This window comes from Petaurus breviceps, unplaced genomic scaffold (genome assembly GCF_028583685.1).
Source record: "Petaurus breviceps papuanus isolate PSGF00001 unplaced genomic scaffold, PetGlider_PUasm1.0 90434, whole genome shotgun sequence".
Taxonomy (NCBI): domain Eukaryota; kingdom Metazoa; phylum Chordata; class Mammalia; order Diprotodontia; family Petauridae; genus Petaurus; species Petaurus breviceps.
The window spans coordinates 673,886-695,750 of NW_027187251.1; the positions used below are offsets into that span (position 1 = coordinate 673,886).

The 21,865-nt window shown below is 40.0% G+C and overlaps 1 protein-coding gene across 4 annotated transcripts in view; it reads right to left on the bottom strand.

Moving 5' to 3' along the window:
• ATF3 (activating transcription factor 3) overlaps positions 1-21,865 on the bottom strand; it is a 173,169-nt gene that overhangs the window by 18,350 nt on the left and 132,954 nt on the right. Inside the window, exon 1 of one of the 4 annotated variants that reach the window (XM_069108748.1) lies at positions 1,292-1,599. The exons of the other annotated variants lie outside the window; for them this stretch is intronic. Coding sequence (XP_068964849.1) covers positions 1,292-1,296 — 5 coding nt within the window. The 5' untranslated portion in view covers positions 1,297-1,599. Of the gene's footprint in view, positions 1-1,291; positions 1,600-21,865 lie in introns of those variants that run through there. 4 annotated transcript variants of the gene reach the window in all.

The window sequence follows — 21,865 nt, forward strand, 5'->3', positions numbered from 1 at the left end:
AACTACTGTTATTAAATAGAGGAGACAGGAGGGGCTCAGGGAGGGGGCTTCGGAAAGTTACAAATAGAATTATCCAAATAGTTACGAAGTCAGAAAAGGTGAAGAATATAAAGAAGCTGGGCCTTCTAAGAGAGATAACACCAGGAACCAGAACTCGTTCACAGAAATTCAGAAGTCTGGTCTACGTATTACTTAAAGCGGCGCCCCGCGAATTCAACAGACCCACCAGAACAGAGACTGTCAAGAGGTAATTTAGGAATCGGATTCAAAGACTGCAAGGGCGAAAACTTGTCGACCACAGACACAGACCGTTTGAAATTCACTCGGAAGCCGGAGGATGGGGTGGAGTGAACAGAATGTTTGCAGAAAGATAAGATACGGAGAGAAATAAAAGCTAAAGAAGGCTAGAACTGGGGCTGGTCAGTGAAACACACACACACACACACACACACACACACACACACGTACGTTTAAATATCCCCACAGAGCACAGATTAAACTGGCACAGCTATAAAGAAAGATTGATTCCTACAGTAATTTCTATCGACTACTTGATATTTATTGGGTGGGATGGGTGGTCGCCAATACCACTCTGTTCCAGGAGGGCTGAAGCAGGCTGCTGGTGACCAGGAGGTTCCGACTGAGGACGGACTTTTACTACAACCAGAATTGGGGTGTCTTTCTCCTCCCCAACTGAATTCCAGCTGAGCCCTGCTTTGGAGACTTTGAAGGCTCCCAGTAATACCCGCTCCCCCCACCGCTAATGTGGGGTCCCTTGGGCTTCTCGGTTTCGGGGCGACCTGGTCACTCAAGGAGACGTTTAGCAGAAGACGTCTACGACCTTAAACTGTTCCCTTAATATTCAATCTATAGTTACAACTATTTGCTCACCAAGATCTTAAGATCTAGATTTGTGTTTTATGGACGACATATTTAGGCTATTGAAAAGATTACTACACATGATGTACACACATCATTTACGCAGAACATACCAGATTGTTGAAACCCTGTACAACTGTGTAGGTATGTCAGCGCAAAGGGCTCGACAGCTTTCCTAAATTTCACTTTTTTTATGTAAGGCAGTTAAATGTTGATTTTTTTTTTTAAAAAGTGTTGTGCCACTGTTCACATCTCAGCTCTCACACCCTATCCCTATGGCGTTGGTCTTGTGTGTGAAGGTGGTAGGAAGAGCCGAGAATCCGAGAGTAGGTTGAACACACACAGACACACACACCCCTTTCCCCCTCCCCCCCTCGAAAACCGCATTCCCAGGTCCTCAGAAGAGCGGTACCTCATTCTGTCAGTGACTCTGAGGGTAGATACACCTTATCTTCAGCCCGCAACTCAAGTCCTGGAAGACCCTACCAGGATGTATTAAGTCCCAGAGAGCCAGGAGCAGCAGCCGCGCCCCCGGGGAAACCTAGACCCGAAATTACAAAGAATCCAAGATTCTGGGAAGTTTCTCCCTGCTCTTACAACTCCGTCTCTGACTTCCTTAGCTGCCCCCTCCCCTCAAGGGGAGGAGGAGGTTCAGGTTCCTAATTTACTAAAACTCTTATTTAGCTCTGGCAACCCGTAATGTGGCAGGTTGTTATTGTCGGTTTGCTTTTTACCTAGGTAACTGTCTTATCACGCCCACACACCCACATTCCCGCCCACTTGCAAAGTAGAGGCAGGTAAATAAGAGGTGTGTCTGCTTACTAGAATAGACAGAGATTCAGATCACTAGGGTGCTTAAAATAATGCAGAGTAATTCGGGATACCTTAGACTTGGAATAACAAAAACTAATAATAAAAAAAAAAAGCAGGAAAAAGAAGGAAGGGAGGGAGGAAGGAAGGCGAAAAGTTTGGCTTTCTATTTTTTATCTTTTAGAAATACTTAGAGAACTTTTATCCATTTTGGATGAAGTTTGGTGTTTTAAATTAGATCCTAGACCACATAAACACAACAATGTTCACTTTTGATGAAGAATTGGGGAGATCTTGTCACATTTTCTTAAGGAAAATTCCACTCATGAAAGGATAAATGTAGAGCTAGACTGTTGTTAGTTACCAAAAACAATCTAGCACCTGTGTAGTAAAATATAAGGAATAAAATATACACAGGGCTATTATAATTGCTACCCATTTTTTCTGTTTTTGTTACTATTTCATCTAAAACTTCTCTGAGACTCAGTCACACCCTAAAGTGTCACCTGGACAGATGTAATTAATACACTCAAATGAAACACTTACACATCTTGCTCTGTTTCTGTCTCTCCTACTGAAACCCCAAAACTGATAAGAATCTGGATAGAGAAGTCCACCCCCATATGAAAGAATAATAACCACACATATATTGCTTTTAAGGTTTACAAAGCATTTTCCTCAGAACACTCCAGTGAAGTAGATAGCCTTATTCTTCCTATGTTGTAAACAAGGTAAAACTGGGACCTGCAGAGAGAGATTAAGTGATTTACCCAGAGTTCACACAGCTAAAGTAAGGAGCAGGAACAGAACTACTGGTCTTTTAATACAGCCCTTTTTCTACTACCCCAGCTGCCTCCCGAAAAAAATCTCCTTCAAGGGGAAAAAGAAAAACCCCCAACAAAACAACAAAGTGACCCTCTCTATAAAGATCAGGCAACTGGAATATATCTTTGAAACAGGAAAACACATTCAATAATAGCTGACATTTGCAAAGCTCTTATCTCATTTAATCCTCACTATAATGCTGGGAGGTAGGGACTATTATCACCATTTATGCAGACAAGAAAACTGAGCCTTTAAAAGGTAAAGTGACTTAGCCATAGTCACACATTTAGTAAATTGAGGTGGGATTTGAACCCTAGCTTCTACACATCACTTCCAGCAAACTCACCACTGTACTTATCATTCTGTGAAATATATAGCCTATCGTATGGGATCACAACAACCTGATGCCTGTGAACCAATAACCTTCCCAAATTCAGAAAAAATGACATTCCACTGCTAAATACAATTAGCTTGCCACATAAAAACAAGGGAGGAATCCTTGATTGAGGATTATTTGGGGTGGAATGGTGGTGGGGTTAATCAGAAAAGAAAAAAGGTCAAATAGGCACCAACTACTGCTGAGATTCTACCCACGAAAGAGCTATCTGAAGAATCCACATTCAGCTGGTATGTCTTGCTGAAGGAGATAAGATTTGGAGACTTCTTGTCGAGGCATGAGCTAGAGGGAAAAAAAAAAGGAGGAAATAAACTGAGCTATCTAAAAACAGCCTACTCGTGGCAACCAAATCTAAACACCCAAACATCACAGGAGTAAAAAATAAAATCAACAGATATTTAAATGTATTTAATGGTTTGTTCTTGTTCGTTCTTTGCTCAATCTTGTGATATTATGGGGGGGAACTTGTCCCTGGCTTTGTGATCTGGAGTCCTGGATCTGAGTTCCAGCCTTGCGGCTTGCTAGCTGTATCACCTTGTGCTAATCATTTGCCTTCTCCAAACCTCAGTTTCTGTGTTGGCAAAAAGATGATTTAGACTAGGTCTCTTCCAAATTCCTTCCAACTCTAATAATCTATTAACCACCCCTTCTTCCATTCAACTTCCCTTTTCCCTGATCTCAGCACACACACAAGTACTTTACTATCTTTAAACAGCTCTAGCAGAAACCAACCACCTTCTATTCTTGCCCACTAGAAAACTAATAACCTCTTTTAGATACACTATGGACTCCCCAACTCTTACTTACAACTATTATTTTGGCTGTACTTTCCTCCAGAGTCCAAGCTGATATTTTAGAATCCAATTCCTCACCTACCCTCTACTTTACCACAAGTTGAACTTGGTATTTCCTAACTCAGAGGGTCTCTAAACTGGAAGTCAGGAAAAGATTTTCTGTTTTTCCTCTCACTATTCCTGAAGTTCCATGCCAAGCCTCCCTGTGTGCCTTTACTTAACACTTCTGAGTTAATGATGGTGGGTAGGAAGAATTAAAGAAGAGATACAGCAATCAACCAATTAGTAGACAAGCATTTAGCAAGCAATGTGATACAATGAGATATAATGGAAAGAGCCCTGGATTTGAGAGCTTCCAGAAGACCTTGGTTACAAGTCTAGCTCTGCCACACACTAGGTACATGACCATGGGCAAGTCACTTCATTTCCCAAACCTCAGTTACCTCATTCTTAAAATGGGGGATTTGAACTAGATGAATTATAAGAACCCTTCAGGCTCTAGATCTATGATCCTAAGTACCTACTAGGTGCTGTGTTAGGTGATGGGGATTCAAAGATCAAAAAAATGAAACAGTCCCTGACCACAAGATTACATTCTGTTGAGGGAGATATCCACATATAAGTATATGCAAAAGAAGTACAAGTAAATTTCAAAAGGAGATGCTAGTAGCTGAGTGAAGGGGTGGGAATCTGGAAAGACCTCCATTATTACAACATGCGATGACAGTTTTTAGGAGAATAATAATACTTAAACCACAGAAGGGTCAGAGATAGATACTGTGATATACGCAAATATATAGGAAAATGTCACTGGACATGCAGTCAGAACACGTAATCTCAAATTCCAGCTCCATTACTTACCAGCTATCTGAGTTTAGTCAAGTCTTTTAACCCCTCTGTGCCTTAGTTTCCTCATGGGTAAAAGGAGGAGGTTGGATTAGATTACCCCTAAAATCTCTCCTAGCTCTAATCTATAATCCCTGTTAATTATGCATATTAATCAAACATCTTTAAGGTCTTCTAACTTCTTCCTATACTGAAAGGATATTCTGAACATTCCCTTGCAAATGACACCATTGCCTGAATCTCTTCTTTTTGGTACAGTGGAAAGGGCTCTGGATTGGTGCTTAAGAGATCTGGATTCTGGTTCAGACCATGGGCAGATCAACTTTCCTTGTGCAGGCTTCAGTTTCATCAGTAAAATTAAAGGGTTGAGTGAGGTGAGCATCAGGTCCTCTCCAGTCTTAACATTCTAAGATTTTTCTCCTGAAACAGATACCGTATCTTGGCATTTTAATTTAAGTACCAGTAAGAAAAGACATTAAGACATTAAGTGGTTTCCAAACAGAACATTATATAAACATCTTTCCATGAAAAACCAGGGTTTAAAATATGCTGCTGGACTTGATCTGAAACACAGCCTAAGGCTCCAGCAACCTGTCTATATTTTCTCTTGACGAACATTTCCAAGAATTTTTATTGTCTGGACTTTGTCCACTGGCCAGAGAGCTGGGTTAGTTAAATACCCAGAGCTGTGGTTGCTTCTTTGGAGACATTCCTGTGTTTAGAGTCAATAATCAACAAAGCTAGTTTGTTCCTTAGGAACAGTTAACCAGTTACACAGGGAAACCCCTATCTTGAATGATAAGGGCAAATCCCAGGTAGCAGCAGCCTCCAATTTGAGAGAGACACTCCCAGGACCTGTTGGGCATCAATATCTTATCTGTTCCTCTGTTAGCATGTTGGTGCTGTTGAGCAGGGTAAATGATTCTAGTAGAAAGTTACTCTACCAGTGCTGAGATCAGATTCAGGACACCTTGGTTCTAGTCTCAGCTCTATCAGATGTGATACACATAAGCAGGGAGAATGTACTGATCCTGAAGTCCAAGGAAGTGAGTTGGAATTCTGGTCTGACCCCTTGCTACCTGTGTGACTCTGGACAAGGCATTTTGCCACTCTTATCTTCCATCTCCTCAACTGGAAAATGGCACAGTTGGACTAAAAGATCTCTAATATCCCCTTTGCTCTCAAACTTCTAATACTATGAGCAGGTAACTCAGATGCTCTGTCTTAGTTTCCTTATCTGTAAAATGGGGTTAGTGATATCTACCCTGCTATGGGTATTAAATGAAGGAAGTCAGGAAAAGATTTTCTGTTTTTTTCTCTCACTATTCTTAAAGCTCCATGCCAAGCCTCCCTGTGTGCCTTTAATGAACACTTCTGAGTTAATGATGGTGGGTAAGAAGAATTAAAGAAGAGATACAGCAACCAACCAATTAGTAAGCAAGCATTTATCAAGCACTGTGATACAATGTGATATAATGGAAAGAGCCCTAGATTTGGCAGCTTCCAGAAGACCTTGGCTGGTTACAAGTCTAGCTCTGCCACACACTAGGTACATGACTATGGGCAAGTCACTGAGAAGGAATTTATTTGGGGAGGAAAATCTTTAAAACAGTAAGCAAACTTAATAATAATCTCTTCACAGTGTTTTTTTTTTTTTTTACAAAGCACTTCCCTCACTCTGAAGGAGGGGATATATTTAACAACCCAGATTTACATAGTACTTTTAGGTTTACCAAGCACTTTCCCTATAAAAACTCTGCGTAGTATGTAGCTGAGTATTTTTATCCCCCTTTGCTAGATGAGAAGACTGAAACTCAGAGAGTCTCAGTGAATTGCCTACAATCACAGGGCACTTAATGTCAGGCCAAACACTTAAACGGAGGTCTTCTTTCGGGCTCCCAGTATCCTTTTTACTTGAGACATCTTTCATATGTGCAACACCTCACAAAATGCCCCAGGTTTGGTTAAAGCCCTGCTGTTACAAAATGTCAAAACGCCTTTCCAAAGGCAAGGTACTCATCATCATCATTATCTGAATAAAAAGTGTATACTCTTTTCATTGATTGTATTTCAACAGAAGCTCTTTTTTTTTTCTTTCGTGTTTCACGTATGGTTGTCTTCCCTAAACTAAGTGGAGATACCAGACTTTGGCTTCCTGAGCATCCTTCTTGGGCTTACTCACATTTTGTACTGTGTAAACCCCTTAAGACACTTTTTACTCTGGTTCTGATTACTTCCTTTTCCCCACTTAATTTTCCAAAACCATGTCTATTAGTACAAGAATTCAACACGTGGCTTTGTAGGCATGGCTGCCAAATCATAGCATATCTGCTTCCCCTCCTTGCTAACTATGCTCCTTTGAGGTTTTGCACTTAGAATAACAGTTAAGATTTACACATTGTGTAGGTTTGCAAAGGTTCACATTATGCCTCCCCCAAACCTCCATTTTCAGGGGGACACTTTGGACAGCAATGGCTTTGTTCCTCCACGCTGCAACCCTGACTCCACTTTCTCTACAATGCTCTAGGGAGCCAGATACCTGCATCTGTCCCTGACTCTCTTTTTTTAGCTTCCTTTTATGTGTTGTCTTCTCTAATGGAACGTAAGCTTCTTTAGAACAGAGATGGTTTTTCTTTCCACTTGTATTTGTACTACCAGTGCTTAGCACAGTGCCTGGCATACAGTAAGTGCTTAATAACTTTACTGTTTCATTTGATTCTTACAGTGAATTTGTGGAATGATACTCTTATTACCTCCTTTTACATATGAGGGAATTGAGCCTCCGAAGGATTAGATGATTCGATCCACTTCAGCCAGCAAGTGTCTTAGACAGGATTTGAACACAGGTCTTCCTGGCTCTTAGTTCTATGCTATATTCCACCCACTAAATTGAAGACTTTGGCTCAGGTCCCAACTTTACTACTTACAAGGCACTAACCCTCTCTGAGAGTCAGTTTCCTCATTTGTAAAAATGAGAATATTGACATTTTATACTACTTACCTCATAAGTTTGTCATAAGGAAATTCATCTCAACTTGATTCAGTTCAATTCAACATATATTAAGACTCTACTATGTACAAGGCAGTATGCCAAGTGATGGGGATACAGGGAGAGGAGGAGAGAGAGACAGAGACAAAGACAGAGACAGAGAGAGAGAGAGAGACAGAGAGAGAGAGACAGAGAGAGAGAGAGAGAGAGAGAGAGAGAGAGAGAGAGAGAGAGAGAGAGAGAGAGAGAGAGAGAGAGAGAGAGAGAGAGAGAGAGAGAGAGAGAGAGAGAGAGAGAGAGAGAGAGAGAGAGAGAGAGAGGGAGAGACAGAGAGAGAGACAGACAGAGAGAGAGAGAGAAGAATGAAAGGAGGGAGGGAGGGAAGGAAGGAAGGAAGGGAAGGAAAGAAGAAAAGGAAAGAAGGAAAAAATGAAGAAAGAAAGGAAGAGTTCCTGCCTTAAAAAATTTTGTATCCTAACTGGAGAATATTATGTTATGTATAGTGTTAGCTGTTCTCGAAACAGCATTATGGGTGAAGTTCCTATTTTTGGTGTTGTTCTTATTCTAACCTTATGGTGAAAGGGGACTGATGATTGGTTTGATCAAAATGATCAAGACTTTACACAGGTCTTCCCCTACTCCTAGAATGCTCTTTCTCTCTCTCCTCATCTTCCTCTCTTAGAATCCTAAGCTTCCTTCAAGGACCAGTTTAGGCACCATCTTCTACAGGAAGCCTTACAGGATTCCCCTCATTGTTAGCATTTTCTCCTTCTTCAGATTACCTGGTATTTACTTGCCTATTTGCAGGTTCCATCCCTAAGTAGAATGCAAGATCTTTGAGGACAGGGACTGTTTTGATTGCTGTCTTTTTATCTTGTTTCAAAGGAGAGGAAGCATGTCATATGATCATTAATAGAGAACAAGTCCTAGAATTGAGGTGATGGTCTCAATTCCCACCTCTGACATATACTGGTTGAATGACCCTGGATAAGACATTTAACTCCTTGGTGACCCAACTCTGAAATTAAAAGTTGGATATTAGTTGCAATCTACATTGGTATAGGGAGTTTCCTCATGTTGGAGCTCCCTACATTAATGAAGTCACAGGTTAAGATCAAAACAAAAAAAAAGTCCAATCTCCAGGAACTAGTATAGTACCTTGCATGTACCTTGCACGCAGTAGACACTTTTTGACAAATGTTGAGTGAATTAAAAGGTCCTGGAGTAGTTCTGGAATGGCTCTGAATCAGACTGTATTTTCTTGTACATGGAGCCTATTCCATACAGGGTACTGTACTAGACCATGAAAGAATTAGCCGCTCATATATGATTGTCATTCATTACAGAATCCCCAGGACACTTTCATCTTTTTAAAGGAACAATTTCTTTAATATGTCTTTGTTCATGGATTCCTGTTTAGAAATGGGAAATTCCCATTGTGGCAAGATCTCCGTGGACATTTGAATACCATCCTATTCTTCCTTGTCTCAAAAAAAATTGTTTTAAAAAAGATTATTCAGTTCAAAACTCCAAACTCATGAATTTCATAAAAAAAAACCTCTCAGCTTTAACAAATTCCAGATCCTATCACTCTCTGAGGTATTGTCACTCCTGCCAAATCTGCAATTATTCCACAATCTGCCATAACCACAATTACAAAAGCCCTGTTATTGACTGAGCAAACAAAACAGAACTATGGGAACTTTTTTTAGTGTGTCCCAAAATATATTGATGATTTATTGTCCTTGAAACTGTAATGTAATGACTGGGGTCAGGGGAAGCTTGTGGGCAGGGGTTGAGTCATCCAGGTGTGCTTATACCTATCCATCAAAATATATCCAGAGAACCTCTTATGCACCAAGCTCTACTGGCCTCTGGAAGAGTACAAGAAAGGTTCTCAAGTGCTATTGAATTTATGAAATAGCTCTTGTTTCCTACCAAGGCTGCTATAACCCTAGTAGAGGTCCAATTACTTCTCACCTGGACTAATTTCCTTCTAATTGATCTCCTAGCTTCCAACCTCTCCAGTCTATTCTTCATAAAGCTAACAAAATAATCCTTTTAATACACAAGTCTGACTATCACTCCTGTGCTCAAAACCCTTCAGTGGTTCCCCTAACCTAGAAAGTGAAATACAAACTTCGTAGATTATCACTCAAGGATTTCCACAATCTGGTTCCAACCTACCTTTCTAGACTTATTTCATGGTACTTCCCTTTGTACATTCTATGTTCTACTTATGATGAACTTTTCATTCTTTCAAAATCTTGTACTGCCCTTTCCTACTTTTTTTTACTCTATATCCCATTCTGGGAAAGATCTCCCTCTTTCCTTAATTCCAATCATTTCTCCAACAATCTCTAGCTATTGAAATCCTTCCCTTCCTTCAAGATCCAATTCAGATGCCAACTCCTCCATGAAGCCTTTTAGATCCAACTTCCCCCCCACATTATAAATGACACCTCCTTCATTTCTGTCAGACTATTCTGTCATTCTCTTGTCCCAGGGATAGGACTGATACAATTACCCTTATGGAAGAGGCTAGGGGCCTGCTTGTGGAAAGGCACGATGATGTATGATAGAAGTGTTCTCCTCTTCCATTTGTAGTATATACAGATGTTCTGTAGCTGGTTCCAGTCTGCTAATTATGTGATGAAGCAATAAGCAGATGTGATGAGGATGTAAACAGATTGACTGCACACGAAGAACTGGGATGTATTCAAAAAGCACTATTCTTTCAGGGTGAGTTTCTTAGCTCTGCTTTTTCCTGCCTGGCACGTTTAAGTGAGGAGGCAAGGACTAAGTGCTCAGCATGGAGAGAGACCTCAGACTTTTAACTTTCCAATGGTGCTGACATAATGTGGCCTCTAAGCTCATGGCTTTACTGTTGCTTCTGTCACAGTCTTCCTGCTTTTAGGTGAAGGAGACTATAGATGGCTACAGTCTTGAGGCTTTGAAACATCAGGAGAGTGAATTACCAGAAGTCTGGCTGCCTGAGTCAGTGGACAGATGTGCAGAAGGCAGATGGTGAGGAGGAAAGTTCTGAGTGACCTGTTTCACTTCATCCAGCTGAAGCAGAGATACAGACTCATCCACCTATCAGTCATGCCACATTTGAAGTGAACTCAATGGAGTGAATGCTGTGTAGAAATGGTCTTAAATATGAGCCTGAGTCTTGTAGGGACTGACAAGGTTTATTTTTTGCCCCATAGATATTAGAGAGAAATGTGTATACATCTGTTTCTGCTATGGCTTTGAAGTAAACATCCTTTTAAAAAGCTAATTAATAATAATTGGTTAAATGGAATTGGATGCTAATCACTATTGGCTAACAGTGGAGAGAGAACACACTGGAATGGGGGCTTGAGCTAATAGTTATTACAGAAAGACTTTCTTAATCCTTAAGGGGTAACACTAGAACACTGAGAGGTGGGGGTATAGCTGGCTTCTATTTTGCAAGCTGAGTCCAGAGAGCATTACTATACATTTAATAATTTTAATTTAACTACTCAACCAAGTTATTTTGGACTGTTTGTACCATTACTCTTCTCTCTTACTGGATCATAATCTCTTCAGGGATAGTAACTATTATGTTTTTTTCTGTTAGTATCCTGACTGCCTAGTACTGTGCCTTTCACATAGGTGATTAGTAAATGCTTGTTAAATAGAATTAAATGAGATATGATCCTTGTCCTTATAGAGCTAATCAACTAGGTAGGGATGCTATCAAGAAAAGTACATGAAAGATGTCTAGAACATAGTAGGTGTACAGTAAATATTTAGTTATTGGATAATGAGCAAACTATAAATGACAGCATATAATTAATGCTAAATTGTTGTGTACAGACTATACATGTAGTGAAAGTTCAGCAAAGGGAGTGATTATAGAAGATTGGAAGGACTAGGAAAAGCTTTTTGAGTCTGAGCTGTGGACAAGAGGTTGGGTAAATTAGAAGAGGGAAAGATATTCCAAGCTAGAAACACAGGAATCTAATGCAGCCAATTCTTGATTATTGAACTTCCATGGATGGTTCTGGTTATTAGGCAAACCAATGGTTTTTTCCTCACCTTCCATTTTAAATCAGTTCTTTTTTTTCCTTACTTTTTGTGTTCACTCTTTTGATAAAGATGCTAAGGAACAATAAAATGGTCTATCATAGGCCACAGAATCAAAACAGGAGAGAAGACATGGTTTTAGGATAGCTACAAACTGGAAAAATAGTCCCTAATTCCTGAAGAATTGACTATAGTAGGGGAAGGGGAATGGTGGGAAGATCCTACTTTATCATCACTCTCAAGTACTACATTTCCCTATTTTATCTTTTTCTCATTGTTATAGAGTATTGGAATCTAAGACTCCATCCACAACGATTTTGAGACATTAAAGTGAAAATACTTATTGACATTTGTATAACACTTTGAAATTAGCAAAGCACTTGACATGTTATCCCATTTGAACCTCAAACAGCAACAATTGCTAAGTAAGTACTACAGTTATTTTTATTTCAGTTTTGTAGATGAGAAAAAGAGAAAAGTTAAGTATTTGGTAACACTTGAGTGGTTAAGTGATTTGGTCACACAGCTAGCGCCTTACCAGCCAGAAGCAGGATTCAAACCCAGATCTCCCTTGGCACTGCCCACATTAGACTGTGAGCTCCTCCAGGACTATTTTTTGTCTTTCTTTGTATCCCCAGAACTTAGCACGGTGCCTGGCACACAGTTGGTACTTAATAAAATTTCATTGACTGACCAGCTGACCTTGCTGGGCATAATGGAGAAAGTGGAAAGGGGTTGGGGGAGGTATGATTCTTCCATGATGAAACTGGAAATATGTTCTCACAAAAGTTCTCTTCCTGTTTTACCCAGAACTGAGTGGTATCTGTCAAGTGTGTAGAAATCCAAAATATGCTTATTTATAACCTTCAGGGTCTCCTTGCTGCCTTGATGATAAAATACCAACTCCTCTGTTTGTCATTTAAAGCCCTTGGTGACTTGGATCCGGCCCATCTTTCCAGGCTTATTACTGTCCAGCTCTAGCCAAAATGGACTCTTTGCTGTTCCCTGTCCATGACATTCCATCTCCTATTTCTGTGCCTTTGTACAGTCTGTCCCCCATGACTGGAACACTCTCCTTCCTCACCTCCGGCCCTTGGAGCCCCTAGATCCGGTCAAGGGTTAGCTCAAGTTTCACCCTCTACATGAAAGCTTTCCTGATTCCTCCAGTCGTTAGTGCCTCCCCCCACCAACACTTTGCATTTTTCTTGTATATATCCCATATTTATTTACCTATAAACATGTTAAATCTCTTTGGTAGAATGTAAGCTCCATAAAGGCAAGACTATCTCAATTTTGTATTGTATTCCAGTGCCTAGCACAGTACCTGGGGTATAGTAAGCTCTTGAAAAATAAATCAACAATATCAAATATGTAGTAACTGGGATTTCATAAATGCTGGTTGATTGATTGTTATTGTCTTTGGTTAGGCTTTGCAATAATAATGTTAATCTCTTTACATTTGTATAGTATTTATCTCATTTCTTTCCTTACCTTTTCCAGTTTTCAGGCAGAAATTTAGAAAAGACTTGGGCATTGGGGATGATTGAACAAATTATTGTATAGGAATGTTTAGCTTCTACTCAGGAATACTTTCTCAAATTATATTCAAACTAGAGGGTTGGGTGCCCAGAAGGCAAGTACTTATCCAAGGTTCTAAGCTTATATTCCTAAAATAAGAGCTCAAAAGCCCTCATGAGTGAATGAGCTTCCCATTAACAATCCCATTAACCCAAAAACAGCATTTACTAAAATAACATAGTAAGAACAGTAGCTACAAAGTATTCTTCCTACAAACTTGGGGTCTGGTTTCTCCAACACACATGAAAAGAATGTGCATAGCAACTCAGGCATCTGGTTGGTCCTTTCTTCCTTCTCTTTGCACAGTCCTTGCCCTGTTTCTGTTGGGAAGCGGTTTCTCTACCAGGGATTTCTCTTCTCTACAACCCAACTCTTGCCATTCTTCTCTGATGATAGTGGTCATTCTTTTTTAAGCCTTTTCTTACCCTGAGAGATCAATCGCCTCTCTGTATCTGTAAGTGAAGAGTGTGTGTCTGTCTGCTTCTTGCCAGATGTGTCTCAATTGGGCCTCAAACCAACTCAAACATTTCAACTGTTTTTAAGGGCCATTAGGTTGTGACCAATCAACAGCTGGTTGATGGCTGCTCTTTCCAATTCAAAGACGATCATTGCAGATTTCAGAAAGGAATATAGGGAACAGATACACCTTAAAGGTCAGTTTATTACCTTGCTATCTTCCCCTTACTTTCTTTGACTACATTCTGAGCATCTTGAACCGGGGAGTTGAATGTAATGGAATATTATTTTCATATAAGACATAACAAATATGGGGAACTCAGGGAAAACCCGGTAGATTTGTATGACCAAAAGAACAACATAAACAATAATGAAAATGAAAACAACACTAAAAGAATCAAAATTTGGACGAATATAATGATTAATTTGGATTCTAGGGAACTGGCAATGAGATGTGCTTCCTTCATTTTCATAAAGGAGAGATAGACTATGGGTACAGAATGCTATAGTATGTGGTCAGAGATGGTCAATGTGTCTGCTTGTTTAACTCTTTGGTACAAGGCAAGGTTTTATATTGGAGGAGTGGTTGTTAGGATGTAACAGTAATGTCAAAAAACAAGAAGCCTCAGTAAAACATAAAAAGAGAGGAACATGGTCCCTAACCTCAAAAAACTTCATTTAAGAAGTTAATTACTTTTCAGGTTTAAATTGTATTAAGAATGAGATGGAAATATAGAAAGAAAAAAAACCAGTGTGGTACAATAGATGTGGGTTCAACTCCCACCCCTGACACTTATTGGGCAAATTACTTGATCTCCCTGGGCCTCAGTTTCCTCCTATGTAATATAAGGGTATTCTGTTAGATGGTGTCTAAGGTCTCTCCCAACTCTAAATCTATGGTGTTAGCCACTTCCTGCTGTTAAGATTCAATTTTTATTCCTAATCATATCTGTCCTGTTTCTTTTGAAAAGTTCTGGAGAGAATTTAAAAACTAGATCTTTGTTTGAGGATCCAGGAGTCAAGAATCATTTCTCTGCCTTGTGACTTGGGCCTGCAAATGTCATGAGAGGCAAGATTACTGTTAATAAGGGGCCTTGGTCCTCTTCCCTTTGCCTCTTTCATGCTCTCTTCAGTGAACTTGGACTTCAGTGCTAACTCTTACAGTCCAGGACATGCAGAAACAGAGGTAGTTCAAAGTGAAAATGAAAGAAATATGGTGTGTGAGTCATGGGTTTTGTTTCCAGTTTATCACCAAGGCAATACATACCTCCCACACAATTGAAAGCTGTTCTATTTAGGTTCTAAAGCATCAGCTTTGTGTACAAGGTATGCTATTATTATAATAAAGTGAACAATTGGAAAATACATTCTTAGAAACATCTCGCTGATTCATAAATGTTTGAATGATGCAGTCATAATTGCTGAACATTGCTAACATGTTAGTGATAGAGATCAGTAAACTATAATGAGGAAAAAAGTTGGCCTCGCTTACGTTGTCTTTGTCTATGATGGAAAAATGAGGTGGAAAATTGAGCAATTCTCTCCTAACAGTCAATCTGAATGACCTTGACCTCACTCCATCCCCTGCAATTCTTCTCTTTCTTCAGTGTCCTGTTTTGAGCCTCAGTGATCCATTTAACTGTCTAAATCATCTGATCATTTGTTTTGTAGGGTTATCATTTCCTGCCTTGCCTTATGGGCAGATTGGGAGGTAACAGAAACTATGAGGAGGGTAGGCAGATTTCTCTGTCCCTTTGTGTTGTCAGAGAACTCCAGAGGTACAAGGACCCCTATTGATCATTGAATCCAACCCCCTTGCTTTACAAGGAGGAAACTGAGGTCCCAAGGTATAAGTCTCCTTTCTGAAACTGGCAGCCACTTTAATCATCATCAGTAAACATTCTCTTGACAAAAGTCTATTAGCTACCTACAATGAATTAAACTAGGTACTATGAATAAATGTACAGGTACAATTAATGTAAAGGTACAATGAATTAAACTGGGTACTAAGGAAACAAAGAGGTCAAGGACATTGGTCTGAGCCTCAGGGAAGCTGGTTGTCAATATGAGGCATATATATGAAAGATAAATAATAAGATATGCCAATGTGCCAAATGCTTCAGTTCAGGCTAGAACAGGATATTTTCCTGGTAGAGCTCCTGATACCTGTACTATGGGAATTATAAAGGAAAGTACCTGGATTCTGGAGATGGAGAACCTGCCATTCAAATTTTATCTTTGCAAGCTATCTGACCTTAGTCAAGTCTGCCCCTCCTGTAAAATGAGGAATTTGAACCAAATTTGCTTCCAGCTCTAAGACCTATCTATAATATTATGAATTGAGAGTGTCTGGCATCAATGAGGGCCTGGGGAGACTAGGGAAGGTCTCACAGAGAAAGTGAGGCTTTTGACGTGGGGCTTAAAGAAAGGGTAAAATATGAGTTCATAGAGAGCAGCAGGAATGGAAGGAGCAAACATTAGGAGGTGGAAAAGTAGAGTGCTGCTATTATCACAGTCTGCACCAACACTTATTCTTCATTCAAGACTTTCTCTCCCTAGGTCCATAGTAGGGGACATTAGGTGGTATAGTGGAGTATAACTGGAGTCAGGTTTACCTCAGACACTTACTAGCTGTGTGACCCTGTTTGCCTCAGTTTCCTCATCTGTAAAACGAAATTGGAGAGGGAAATGATAAACTACTCCAGTATCTTTACCAAGAACATTCCAAATGGGCTCATGGAGAATTAGACACTAATGAAACAGCAACAATAATAACAAAGACCCATAGTAGGAGAAGGAGAAGAGCTAGTGGTAGGCTGGTGAATGTTTAATGAATGGTTTTGTGGGAAGAGAAGAGGGAATGTCCGTGCTACACACTTTTCAGCTTACTATGCATCATTAAAGTTTTCTCTATTACTTTCTTAAGTCTAGACAATCACTAAAATAATAAAGACCATGCCCTGATTTGTAGCTAATTTCCAAAGTGTAAATGCTCCCACTGAACATTTAGCAATTGACTCTAGAGACCCAGAATAAGTTGGCTTCAGCACCCCTCTGGAAGAAGGTAGAAAAAGGGAGCTGGTCCTTCAGGCAGTTTGAACAAGTGTTTATTAAATATCAAACCACTGAAAGAAACTAAGCATCGGCAAATACACTTGGTGGTTAGAAGGACATGAAAAGTCCACTTGTGAAAAAACACCTCCCCCATTCCCTTGGTTTCAAGCACTGACTCCTGAAGGCCCGTCTTAAAATGCAAATTGACCTGAGGTAGATAACATGTTAACCCCTGAGGAGCTATTAACACAATTCTGTGCTTAGGAAAGCACAATACTGTGCTTAGGAAACCTGGATTTAAATCTTAGTTCTGATATTGTACTACTCATATGACTTCTATGTCCCTTAATTTCCTCATCTGCAAAATGGGAATAATGTTTGTATTAACAAATATACAAAAAAATGTGCTGTGTGGAAGCACTTCCTAAACCTTAAATATCACATAGGACCCATAGAGTTAGAGCTGGAGTGGACCTGGGGGAGGGGGCTATCTAATCTTCTTTTACAGATAAGGAAATTAGGGTCCAGAGAGTTCAGTGACTTGCCCAAGGACACACAAGTAATAAGCAGTAGAACTTTCCACAGCACTACACATCGTTATTACTAGGGTTTAGTTGTTCACCTTAGGGCAGCCAGGTGGGGTAGTGTGTATAGGGCTGGGCCTAGGATCTGGAAGACTTGAGTTCAAATTTAGCCTCAGACACTTAACTAGCTTTGTGACCCTGGGCAAGTCACTTATCCCTGTTTGTGTCCAGTTCCTCAACTGTAAAAATGAGCTGGAGAAGGAAATGGCAAACCCACGCTAGTATCTCTGGCAAGAAAACCCCAAATGGGATCACAAAGAGTCGGACATGACTGAATCACAACAACACCGGGATAATAATAGCACTTACCTGATGTAGTTGTTATGATCACATGAGATAACATATGTAAAAATCCTAGCAAACTTTAAAATGCTGTAGGAATTCCAGCTATTATTGTCTTCCGTCCCTCTTAAATCCACTGGCTTCCTTCTATTTGTTATTTTCCATTTATCTTGTCTATGGCTTGCTTTGTATGTGCTTGTTTGCATGTTGTTCCCCCCACCCCTACTGCATTAGACTGTAAGTTCCCTTGAGAGCAGGAACTGTCTTTTGCCTCTTTTGTATCTCCAGCACTTAGCACAGTGCCTGGCACTTAATAGGCACTTAAAAATGCTTATTGAATTATTGTGATGATGATGATGATGATGATGATGTAAGTGGGGAAGGAGACATCACTAGAATGGAGTTTTACCCAGGAAAGCTAGTTTAGTGGAAGATTCTTAATGGCCATTGGGCACCGTGAAGAGACAGAAAACCAATGGCATAAAAATTCGATAGCCACTGTCAAAAAAACTGAGAAAAAAGATGCTGAAAGAAGAAAAGGTGAAAAGCCACAGAATAAAAACTTATTTCATATTTTCTTATTTTAGATTCCCTCAGTCCCATTTTAGAGGAGAAGGAAAAATAGCTTGCTACAAGTATAAAGTGAAGGTTAGGACCCAAAGCAAGTAGTTCCTATATCAGCTGCTATGTCTAAGTAAGAGAAGATGTGGACACAGTACTGATGGACTTAAAAAATAAGAACCTGGGTTCATATCTTACCTCTACTACTTAGTAGATGAGTGACCTTGGGCAAGTCACTTCACTCTATGTCTCTCATCTCAGTTTCTTCATTCCTATAAAACGCTTATTGACTGATTGACTGTAAAATGAGAGGGCTGGACCAAGGTCACTTCTAGCACTAAGACATATGATACCATAAATTGGGAGAATGTGCCATCAACAATGGCCTAGGGAGTTCAGGGAAAGCCTCATAGAGAAAGATCACATTGCTACACAGGACCATGACCCTATTTCCACGCCTGCTTGATCACGTGACTCACAGTTTGGGGACCTGTCTGAGTCACTGTGAAGGGCTGGTGATTTCACTGGCTTTTCCCTGCAACTTTCTCATCAGGGAAGTAGGTCAGCATCTCCCCTCATAGAGAATTATGAGAATTCACTTGTTAGTCATCAGATCATTCTGGCTATTCTGACCTAGTAGACAGAGGGGATTTGAAATCCTTCCTTGGATAGCTGTGTGACCCTGCCCACTAGTAATGGCGGTGAACTATGTAACAACCTCTCTAAGCCTCAGTTGCCTGATCTGTAAAATAGGAATAATAATACTTCTAGCATTTGCCTTACTGACTTGCTGGGAGGATCAAATAAGTTAATGTATGTAGAATATTTTTCAAACCTTAAAGCACCATGTAAATGTCAGTTATTATTATGCTATTGTTATATTTTAACACATCAAAGTTTAGAGAGGGAAACAAATTGTAAGCACAAACCTGCTACACACATTTTGAAGCTAGGTGCTCTTCATTGCATTAATGATATCCCTGAAGTCATATCAGGCAGGCAGGTGGCTCAGTGGATAGATCTGGGCCTGGAGTCAGGAAGACTCATCTTCCTGAGTTCAAATCTACCCTCAGACACTTCCTAGCTGGGTGACCCTGGACAAGTCACTTAACTCTATTTGCCTCAGTTTCCTCAACTGTAAAATGATATAGAGAAGGAAATGGCAAACCACTCCAGTATTTTTGCCAAGAAAACCCCAAATGGCATCATGTAGATTTAGACAAGACTAAAAAACAACCAAACAACAAGAAGAATAAAGTCAATATGCAGTAAGATTCTTTTGTCATATATCAGCATATCTAGAAAGACAGCACAGCACAGTGGAAGCTCCTTTTGGACGGGAATGATTTCATTTTTGTCTTTATATCACCATCACCCAGCTTATGTTTTTTTTTTCCCCTTTCTGCTCTCACCACTCTTATTGTCAAAGGCTCTTATTATCTCTCACCTAAATCACAATAGCCTCCTAACTAGTTTCCCTTACTTCTCTCTAGCCTGCCCCCTTTCCAAATGATCCTCCAGACAACTGCCAAAATAATCTTTCTAATCAGCTCTGACCACATTACTCCTGTGCTGAAACACTTTCAATGGCTACCCATTGTCTAAAGGATAAAGTACATGCTTTTTGGATTTGTACTCAAGGCTTCCAAAAGATAGGTTCTTTCCAGCCATATTCCATAGTATAGTCAGTCCTGTTGTAATACAACATATGCACTCCTAAAATTCACTACACTATGCAAAATCATGCAAAAATAACCCACAGGGCTTATGGGGAAAATAGGATAAGGGGCACAACACATCCAGTCATAGACATTTATTTTTATGGTATTGTCTCTGATGGTCCTCAATGTGGATTCCTTTATGGACATTGCTTGGGAGATTATCATATATAGACTCATTCTTTCAAAGGGCTTTATTATTTCAGGCTTCTCCTCAATACTTAAAGCTTTCCTTTTGCATGGACTGTTTGGTGTTTTTGAAACAGGATTCTCAGACATGTTTAGGATGTTGAATGAATGTTTAAATACATTCATACACACAGACACACACACACATAAATATATATGTTCCCAAAAGCAAAAGGATACCAAAACATAACCTTGTAGATAATACAGAGTGAATTGAGGTAGCTGGTAGATGTTTGCGGTACATGTGGGTATGTGTTTTGTGCATTTCTACATGGCTCAGTTCAGCTGGATGAAGTTTTCTGTATTTACCCGTGTTTCTCTCAGATGAAATCATGCATAAGCAAATGTGAAATTCACGTTATGTTCAAACTGTTCACTAACTTATCAATCATTTTGGAACAAACTTTCATTTTCAAAACAAGTGGTATGGCAGAACTGACTGTATTTCCCTTTATGTATTGTTATGCTCTATTCAAACAGGACTATTCAAACTTCTAAGATCTTGTACTGCTCTTCTCTGCCTTTGTCCCCTACCCCATACTGGGAAAAGTCTCCTTCCTTCCTCCCACCTCTACCCCTCTATTCATCTTTAGTTGTTGATATCCTTCCTTCCTTCAGTAGCCCAGCTAGGGTACTACTTCTTCCATGAAGCCTTCTCAAATCCATCCCCTCTCCCCCAGCACCTGAAAATCTGTAAGTGATTCCTCTTTTCATTTCTTTCAGAGCACTCTGTTTGATGTCTCTTATGAATTTAGCTCTTGTCTTACAATATTACTTTTATATGGCTTGGCCTTCTCCTGTCATCCTGATCTATATTTGGCCACTCTACCCAGATGGCTCTGGGGGAAGAAGTGAGGCTGGTGACTTTGCACAGCCTTCCCTCACTAAAATCCAATTCAATTGCAAGGCATGTCATCTTCCTGATGTCATGGTCTCTTTGAGAATGAAGGACAAACCACACATTTTTAGATGATCACATTGCCTTATTAGACTATAAGCATTTTGAGGGCAAGGACTATGCTGTTTTTCATGTTAGTATGTTTTCCCAGGCCCTTAGCACAGTGTCTCAAACAGAGCTGGCACTGAATTGAATTGGAGCTCACTGGACCCAGAAAATTTGAGTTAGGGCAGAGGCATCACATTTTAATCCCTAGAGCAAGAGGCACAAAGTAAATCCTCCATTCAGTTGTATGAATGTAGGGGATGGGGGGGAGTGGGGTAGGAAAGCAGAGATCCCAGGATACCTTGAGGCTGATATTACTGAGTCAGGGTATAACAGGATGGGGGCTGACCAAGAAGAACTTTACACAGAATATGTGGCTATCATCCATTAGCTTCTTCTTCTTCTTTTTTTTTTAATCAGCTTTCTTGCTGCCTAGATACTAAGCTCAGTTGTTTCTATACCATGAAGGACTGCAAGTACTGTCAGTGACCCTCAGTTTCAGCACCCTGGGGAAAAGCCCTGATTGCCCCATCCTAGTTCTGGAATCTGATTCTTGCAGTTTCTTGTGAAATTGTATTAGAGTCAAGAAAGGAAAGAACAAGAAAAACAATCTATATTTTTTCATTTTGAGTATGTCCACTGATAAATTTCAAACAGATTGTGCCTCTTTAAGTCAGTATTTAATGAGAATTACAAATCATGAATCCAGATGACCTATGATAAAGCATGCTACCCACCTCCTAGAAGAAAAGAAACTCAAGATGCACAATGAAACATAAATCGGGGGTGGGGGGGAGGGCAGTCAGAATGGCCACTGTGGGAATTAGCTTTGCTTGACCGCATATTTGTTACAAGAGCTTCTTCTTCTTCTTCTTCTTCTTCTTCTTCTTCTTCTTCTTCTTCT